Source organism: Prinia subflava, chromosome 3 (genome assembly GCF_021018805.1).
Source record: "Prinia subflava isolate CZ2003 ecotype Zambia chromosome 3, Cam_Psub_1.2, whole genome shotgun sequence".
Classification (NCBI taxonomy): Eukaryota; Metazoa; Chordata; class Aves; order Passeriformes; family Cisticolidae; genus Prinia; species Prinia subflava.
This window is the reverse complement of record NC_086249.1, coordinates 62,407,946-62,417,409: the sequence shown is the minus strand read 5'-3', so window position 1 is coordinate 62,417,409 and position 9,464 is coordinate 62,407,946. Positions and strand designations below refer to the sequence as shown.

Sequence of the window (9,464 nt, the reverse complement as noted above, 5' to 3'; positions counted from 1 at the left end):
AGCATAAGCACTAATATTCTATAATTTTACTTCTTCCAAAATAAATCATGCACAACTGTGCATACTTACCCCTACCCCAGTCACACTGAGTGGACTGGATTGAGAGCTTTACAGACTCTTTTATATATTTGAATAATTCTGCACTTCAATGTGATAGACATGTTTTCCTGAGGACAAAGTTTCCCTTGTGGTGTGTTGTGTGGAGTCTGGACTGGAATGCTTTTAGGTTTCTAAAGCATGCATTTGCAGATACAAACTAAATGCAGGGTCTGCCCAAGAGAACAAACTGCAAGAGCTGCAGTGGATGTTTACTGTTTTGCAAAATCGGGCATTAACAGTGCTTAAGCAATCTAGAAGATATTTAGCTGAATTTTACTTTCTGAGGCTCAGTTAGATAAGGGGAAAAGGAGGTGAGAGAAATTGCAGTAGGAGGAGCTGATCTGTCTCAAGGTGGAGCTGTATCTTGTATTAAATGACATTGGCAGATTAAAGCTCTCTGGTGGGGAAGGGCTTAAAGGCTGAGTCAAAAGCCAAGAAGTCTCTTTATTTACGCCTACCTCCCAGCCCCTGGCAATCTGACTAATACCAAACCGAGCTAACAAGAAAGACTAGAAAGAACAGAGAGAACACAGGAGCAGCTTGCATCTAAAAATCTGACAAACCAAGTGATCAAGTCAAGCTCTGCTGAGCATCTTGTTTGTTTACTGCATCCAAATGCTTGCAAACAGTTAACTATATGCAGAAAAGTCAGCCTAGCTGTGAAGTATGCTGTGAATTTTAATTGAGGAAAAAGGACAACTGCTTACAGGATGGTCTGACGTGCACGGCTGCCTGGAAGATTTTTTCAATCGAACGCTTTGTACTTTGTCTTCTGAACAAGGATTTTAACTTTATGGAGCTGTAGTATTACCGGAGCTTGCAGCAAAGGGAAACTCAACAGAAAGCGTGCATTTTTCAGAGGGGAAAAATTACACTGCATGGAAACAGCTGCTCCAACTTTGCATTACTGAGTGTATCAGGGAGTGCTGCTGCTGTACAGGTAAGAAAGGCTCCAATTAGTTAATTAGCTAACCACATGAGAATTTAATTTCTCAGTACAAGTTGCATTTATTTTCTGCATGATTTTGTATAACTTTTATGTTAAATGATGGCAGTTTATAATGTATTTTAAACAGTTTGCAGGTACATTTATTCAAATTGATTACACTGTAAAATATGTGCATTAAGGGAATATTGGTTTTGAATGCCTTGGGGAAGAGGAATTTGGTTTGGTTTGGTTTTATTTCCTCAAATGCAAAAGTAGTCTTAAATGCATCATCTGACTGTGATTCCCTTAAGGATTTAATAAAAATATCCCGAAGGCTTTTGGAAATTGCTAATTCTTAGCTTGGGGCTTTGAAAATTGTCAACATTTTTTTTAATAGTTGAATTAAAACAACCAAAGAAATAAAACCCCAAGCATAATGAAACTATGTATTTCAATGTTTTAAAACCAAATCAAGTATTACTTAGCAAACATGAGATGTCTTTACTGTAAGGTGATTACTTCTAGAAGTGTTCAACTTTGCCTCACAGAAAGAACTGTGATGATTTTTAGTCTTTTAGAATTCCTACAGAGTTTAGTTACAGTATACAGTCAGCAGTGACTTATATGAAAGCAGATAAAATGAAAAAAACCCCTTCAGTTACCATGTAGAAATTGCTGAAAAACCTCACCGCATGAAAAGGTCAGTTTTTCAAGTGTTTCAATTTACATTTTGTTGTATTATTAATTACTCCAGTTAAATGTTAATCATCTGTTACATTAGAGCAGTTTTTATTTTACAATAGTAGCCCACTGAGAACTTCATTACATGTTTCTGAGTGTGTAGAAAAAGAAAAAAAGCCTCGAGAAAGGAAAAAAGAATACAACTCTCCTATTAATTTTTATTGTGTGGGTGTGTATATATGTGTGTGAGAGAGTTCTGGCAGTGCTGCTTACACAAGTATGACGATGATTAAAATGTGAAGGTTTTTCAATTGGTTACAAATGTTGTTACTTTCATCTCTGAGAGGAGGGCTTTCATTTTTATAACCTAATTTCTCAATATGCAATAGAATGCAACATGCCTTACAGATTTTTTTTCAATTGAATTTTGCTCAGGGACTTTATAAATGTTTGAATTTGATGCGGATTGACGCTGGAATTTCTAATGAGAAAAAATGCACTGAAATAAAGTTGAATTAGTCATAGTGTAGGTTTGAAGCTGGCATCTGTGTCAAGAGCTTGTATTTTTTACCTTGGGTCACTGGAAAGGATAGTGATGCATGTAAACAAGAAGAAGTCTCTAGCATAATATGATCCTAGAATTATTCTGCATACTTCAAAATAACATCTTGACATGATGTGTCTTATCCCATACTTCTTGGGAAAAGAGACTTAAAGGCATATATATTAAACATAGGCAGCTGGAGTTCAAGGGGGGTTATAAGAGACAACAAAATTATATTGCAACTACTTAAATAAAGATAAAAGCTCGTATTTTTGAGGGCACTTTTTCTCACACTGTGAATTGCACTTACTGCTTCTGAACTCATGTTTCTACTCTCACTTATCAGAAGCTACCAATGGAGAAAAACAAAATTCACTGTGCACAACTTTGCTGTTGTTCTTTGTGTGTGTGTGTGTATAATACTCATGCCACAGCATTTAAGTGCCTTCATGTGTAAAGCTTTGCGATCTTTTCTAAGGAAAGCCTTGAGAAATAGTATTTCTAGTAACCAAGGTGCATGATATTTAAAAGATGCATGGATGAGATGCCAAATCATATGGCCACACTATAAAAATGTTCATGCATGCAGTTGAACTGATCCTTGTAAAAGGTTCAAATCTTTTCAGAAACTAACACAGCTGGTTGTGTACTGACATTCTGTACTTCATCTTTCACTAGATTAGTTCAAAAGTTTCTGACCTTTATTAGATGGATTACTGAAGAATCTTGTTTGGTTCAGTCCTCAAATAAATAGCACACCCCATAAACATTACTGATTTTTTTTTTTAATAATCCATTGCATTTTAGGGGACTTTTTTGATTTTTACTATTTTGGAAATGTGGAAATACTTGGCTAAAGATTATAAACAGTGATTTCACTCTACCTTATATATCAAGAGATACCATTGATCTTGCTAATTAGGTGGCCTTGACAGAAAGAAACAGAGGGTCTTCTAATAGACTGTAGGACATATTAATTCAAACCAATAATACTGACTGATTTTAACATCTAAATTTTGTTTGAAACTCCATAGCTTTTTTGTAATCATGCATTTATCAAGTGTTTCAAAGTTTAAGATCAGATTGAAAGGTGACAATTGTATTACGTAACATATAATACTGGTGATAATTTTTAATATGTAAAGCACAGTCAGTTCCATATGCATTTCACTGTGGAAATTGATGATTCTAATCATTAGAGGAGTCTAATATTAATCTCAAAAAAAGTTTGCCCTTGCTTTCTTGTTCCTTCTGAAATGTACTGCATTGTCAGTTCTCTTTTTAATGTGTATACAGAATTGTTCTATGTATATTATATACAAACCTTACACTGCTGTGTGCTGTGGCCCCACTTTCACCCATGAATTACAACATATGCATTAAAGTTTAAGCAAAGAGAGATGATTATTTTGTCTGCTTCCCTTTCAGTTTGTGGGTACAAGGATTTCAGAAGAAATATTCTTTGATTTCCATACATAATACAGAACCATAGAGAGATTCCTTGTATCCTGACAGAATGGGCTTTTGCTCACAACACATTACTGATCCAAATCAAATCTTATTTCTTCTCTTCAGCAGCTGGGGAACATTAACTTAATCTTAGCAAGGTACTTTTTAAATTTGCAGTGCTATGTAGTGACACAAAACAATGATTCAAAATATTATATTAGCTTTGATATAAGTTGCTTGGGACAGTAATTATTTCTGCTGTCCGCTGGCAGTCTATACAGTAAACAAATAAAACCAACACACTCCTGATTATTTCCCACTTTGGGTATCAACATGAAAATACCTAAGATTTCCCCTTATGAGTCTGTTTATTCTTCAATACATTAAACTAAATATATATTCTCTAATTAGAAAATAATTCTAATGTTTTGCATGATATGATACTATTTGGAAGGTAAAGTAGCTCAATGACAAGCTTTAGAAAGGTTTTTTTCTTGCTGTTGCCCCAGGGGGAAAAAAACCTATAAACAACCAAAACCCTGTGAAACCATAATCCATTGTTTTTCTTTCTCTCTCTCTCTTTTTCTCTTTTTTGTTTGTTTGTTTGTTTGTTTTTGTTTTGTTTTATTTTGTTTTGTTTTTTTAATAGAATCTGCTGGACAAGATGACGCTTTGGATTTTTGTTCTATGGTCAATTGTGGTTGCATCTGATCCATTCCAGTCACAGCCTTCTTTTTCTTCAGTCAGAGGATCTTGTCAGAGTCTGTGTTCCTGTGAAGAAAAGGATGATACCATGATTATCAACTGTGACAAAAGAGACATCAAGATGATATCAGAAATAAATGTCCCCCCATCACGGCCTTTCCATCTTAATCTGTTAAACAATGGTCTGAGTATGTTACACGTGAATGATTTTGCTGGCCTTGTCAATGCTATTTCTCTACATCTTGGTTTTAACAATATAGCAGATATTGAGCCTGGAGCTTTCAATGGTCTCAGCCTTCTTAAGCAACTTCATATCAATCACAATTCTTTGGAAGCACTTAAAGAAGATACGTTTAATGGATTGGAAAATTTGGAGTTTCTTCAAGCAGACAACAATTTCATCACAGTGATTGAAGCAAGTGCCTTTAGCAAGCTCAACAGGCTTAAAGTGCTTATTTTGAATGATAATGCCATTGAGTATCTTCCCCCAAACATATTTCGTTTTGTGCCATTGACCCATTTAGATCTGCGTGGAAACCAGTTACAGACCCTGCCCTATGTTGGCTTTTTGGAGCACATTGGAAGAATACTAGACCTTCAGTTGGAAGACAATAAATGGGCCTGTAACTGTGATTTGTTGCAGCTGAAGATATGGCTAGAAAACATGCCTCCTCAGTCCATAATAGGTGATATTGTATGCAACAGTCCTTCAGTTATCAAAGGCAGCATATTAAGCCGGCTGAAAAAAGAATCTCTTTGTCCCACCCATCCTGTTAATGAACTTGAAGATCCTTCTGGGTCACTGCCCTTGGTTGTAACCACCTCTACCAGTGATAATCATCTATCAACTAAGGTGATTCCTCTCCTGAAAGCTCCTACTAAAGAACCAAGTTTAGTGTTTCATACTTCCAAGCCTACTACATTTCCAGGAATCTCTTGTCCTGTCCCTTGTCACTGCACCAGCCATATGCTCTCAGGAGTTCTTATGCACTGCCAGGAGCGAAATATTGAAAGCTTGTCTGATTTAGGACCCCCTCCTCCAAATCCTAAAAAGCTTATCCTAGCTGGAAACATTATTCAGACTCTACTGAAATCAGATCTTGTGGAGTATGCCAGCCTGGAAATGCTTCACCTTGGGAACAATCGCATTGAGATCCTTGAGGAAGGTTCCTTTATGAATCTGACTAGACTACAGAAACTATATCTCAATGGCAATCATCTTACAAAGCTAAGTCAGAATCTCTTCCTTGGCCTTCAGCACCTTGAGTACTTGTACCTTGAATATAATGCCATCAAAGAAGTTTTGCCAGGGACATTTAATGTAATGCCAAAACTGAAAGTACTTTACCTAAATAACAACCTGCTTCAGGCTTTGCCACCCCATATTTTTTCAGGTGTTCCCCTCACCAGATTAAATCTGAAAACAAATCAATTTGCTCATTTGCCTGTGAGCAATGTGTTGGATGAACTGGATAGACTGGTACAAATTGAACTTGAAGACAACCCTTGGGACTGTACTTGTGATTCAGTTGGACTGCAAAAATGGATACAAAAATTGAGTAAGAATACCATGATGGGTGGTATTTTTTGTAAATCTCCCGGGCATTTAGCAAAGAAAGAATTGAAATCCCTAAACAGTGAAGTCTTGTGTCCAGGGTTAATAAACAGCCCTGCCCTACCAACTCATGCCAGTTTTGTGGTTGTGACAACTTCTTCTCCTACTGCCAACACCGCAGACACCATCCTGCGGTCCCTTACAGATGCTGTCCCACTTTCTGTTCTAATATTAGGACTGCTCATTGTGTTTATAACTATTGTATTTTGTGCAGCAGGAATAGTTGTTCTCGTTCTGCACCGGCGCCGAAGATGCAAAAAGAAACAAGCGGATGAACAAGTGAGGGACAGCAGCCCTGTTCACCTTCAGTACAGCATGTACGGGCATAAGACGACACACCACACCACGGAGCGCCCAGCTGCGACCCTCTACGAGCAGCGAATAGTCACCCCCATGGTTCAGGTGTACCACAGCCCCTCCTTCAGCCCCAAGCATCCCGAGCAGCAACAGGAGGAGGGGAGTGAGAAGGAAGGAAATGATTCCAAGTACCTTCGCCGAAGTCTCCTGGAAAGAGAGAACAGTTCGCCACTTACAGGTCCAAATGTCAAATACAAGGCTGCAGATCAATCTGCTGAATTTCTGTCTTTTCAGGATGCTAGCTGCTTGTATAGAAACATTCTTGAAAAAGAGAGAGAGCTGCAGCAGCTAGGGATCACAGAGTACCTAAGGAAAAATATTGTCCAGCTCCAGCCTGATGTGGAAGTTTGTTATCCTGGAACACATGAAGAGTTGAAGCTAATGGAGACACTCATGTACTCCAGGCCAAGAAAGGTTTTTCTAGAACAAACTAAAAATGAGTATTTTGAGCTCAAGGCTAATTTACATGCTGAGCCTGACTATCTGGAAGTCCTGGAGCAGCAAACATGAAGTGATAATACATTAGGCTGGGGCCGAATTTCTGTGATTTTTCTTTAAGATGGAATCATTGTAAATAAAAGTGCCTTATAAAAACATGTCAACAGTGAGAACTTAAGCACAGCAGTAATCCTAGGGAAAAAAAACCAAACTCAGGGATCACTGTGGGAAGCCATGGGGTTGTGTGCAGGCAGTATGTCACACTCCAAGTTAAACAAGAATTTTGTGAGATTTAACTGTGGTAGGAAGATTGCTCATTACACTATTCCTCATCGTTTTGAAAAGGTGTGTATGTCACTTTCCATTCTGTTCACTGTTTCCCAGCCTATGGAAAAAAAAAATGTTTATTACCTTTATCCCTTCTTTTTTCCCCCTCCATTTAATGAGATTCCTTTAAAAAAACAAAAAGACAAAAAAAAAAAAAAAAAAAAAAAAGAAACCCCAAACACCAGTGTTTGTATTTATAACCTTAGAGTGTATATGTTAGGCTAGTACATGCACTGCATACATGACCACTGTCTACAACTACACCTAACATACCTTTATAATAAATATGAAAGGAGTTGAAAACTTGTCATACTATATGTCAGTTAAAAAGGAAAAAAAGATAAAATATTTTTGTGTATTCACCCAGAGCCTGCAAATATTTAAGTGTTCTACATGGAACTTCATGTGCATTCTGTATCAGTATGTGGAAGGAAAAATATGTAACTGTTTACCCAACATCTTCAACAAAGAAAACTAAGCCTTCTGCTACTTTCCCTATCTGATAGCTTTACCTAAGTTTGGACAATCTTTTCTTGAGCTGCTGCTATAAAATATTGTGCATCACTGGTGTTTCAACTCATAATTCTTGGCAATTTGAAAAGCTACTGAGAATCAGCTGTAAATATGTTACTGTGTTTAATAAGTTTGATTTTTATATATGTGTATATATATACATATGTATATAAATGACTTCTGTGTTAGCTTTAAATATTCTTGAAGGAAATGAGTTTGCTGTGGCTAGGAATTTCCAAGTGCAAATACAGGTCCTTTTCCACCCTAACCAAAAGCAACACTCAGACAGAATAACTGCAACAATACACACATGAGGAAGAGTAATAGTATTTAGCTATTTGTACAAAAATATATTTTCTGAAATTAGAAGAAAAATAATATTGTGAGAAAAATAGGTTACAAACATGTAGAACACTGCAGGTTTATTTTTGCAATGGATTCTCACTAGATTTATATTTACTATTTATTCTATATGATTTTGTATTTTTTTTTTTTCTTTCCAACTCACAAGAAAAGGAAAAGCTTATTCCTGGCTGATTTTCAAGATAATCAAGGAACTGCTCTCTATTAATGAGAAAGAAATAAAGAGTTTTTTAAATGTCTTTTTCTTAAAAGTCACTTTTTAAAGAAGGCAGCAACCTCTGCATGCACAAGTTCAAAACTACTTGGGAATTAAACACAATGATTCTCACTCTTGTCATGTGGACAGAAGCATCTTATCCTAAGTGCAGTGAGGCCATTCAGTTTCTGTGCATGATTGACATGGTGCCAAAACACAATTTCTGACCTGCATTTATCTTCCTCCAAGCAAATCTTTTGTACACTGACTATGCATGAGATTTTTTTTTCTAATTCCTATTTGTAAAGTGAAAAATCAGCTTAATTACTACATGTATACATATGTATGCTAAATTTAGCACTGAAGTATTGATAAACTCAAAGTAAAAAGATATATTCTTTACTTCAAAATACACGTCTTACCTATTTGTATATGCAAATGCGAGTTCTCCATATTCTTCTACATAAGTTTCTGACAGAAAAATTTCCTATATTACATATTAAAGTCAGATTCTCAGTTCTTTCAAATTTGCGTAGACATAACAATTTTTATGGTGCTATACTAATTTCTGTAGTTTGAGGATCTGACAACATTTTTTCTCTGTTAACAAATCAACTTCCTTATTAACATTTTTTAGGTGTTACCTGTTTGTTATGGAAGGTAAAACTTGTTGGCTTACAAAAATCAAAATTTCAGTTATTAGAGAAGAAGTATTATTTCTTCTTTTTATATCTGAGAAAAATTTATGCAGAAAACTTGTCTATTTTGGAAGATTGTGAAGAGTAAATGTGGTGACAACATATTTGTTTCATTGCTATCTTTATTCCAGAAAATGAAAGACAATACTGAGTATTGCTTGTGCAGGTAAGAGTGAGAAAAAAGGGAAAATGTAGGTCCTATAACTTTGTATTAAATTAGTTATACGATGTGATTTTAAATGTACTTGCATATTCAAGCACATGTAAATGTGCTTCATGAACATGCCATAGAACTTATGGAAACCCATGCCTGGATATGGAGGAGCAACTGAGGGGTAGGTGAGATATCTTAGAGAGTCAAAAATCACACTAAATGTCTCCATTTAAAGAATTAAGTTTCATGCAAGGAATAAAAAATATTTTATAGAATAATTAAATATAGTTTAAAAAATCAATTTATTTAATAGAAATAACACTAGAAAGCTTTAAAAATTGAATCAGACCCATTTAATTGTTATTTTTCAAATTCTCAGAGATCTCAAATTAGTGTA

The 9,464-nt window shown here is 35.8% G+C and overlaps 1 protein-coding gene across 2 annotated transcripts; it reads left to right on the top strand.

Moving 5' to 3' along the window:
• The first annotated feature begins 321 nt into the window (after positions 1-321).
• SLITRK6 (SLIT and NTRK like family member 6) lies at positions 322-7,315 on the top strand. 2 transcript variants are annotated; one of them, XM_063392296.1, is made up of 3 exons: positions 322-1,039; positions 4,351-5,965; positions 6,236-7,315. In XM_063392296.1, exons 2-3 carry the CDS (start codon positions 4,366-4,368, stop codon positions 6,886-6,888), a joined length of 2,253 nt encoding a protein of 750 aa, XP_063248366.1. In that variant the 5' UTR covers positions 322-1,039; positions 4,351-4,365; the 3' UTR covers positions 6,889-7,315. The 2 variants fall into 2 exon arrangements, with proteins under 2 accessions (XP_063248366.1, XP_063248365.1); XM_063392295.1 differs by having other exon boundaries at positions 324-1,039; positions 4,351-7,315.
• Positions 7,316-9,464: the final 2,149 nt, after the last annotated feature.

Excerpts from the sequence above, each read along its gene's own strand:
- SLITRK6 (XM_063392295.1), top strand. The coding sequence starts at position 4,366 with ATGACGCTTTGGATTTTTGTTCTATGGTCAATTGTGGTTGCATCTGAT.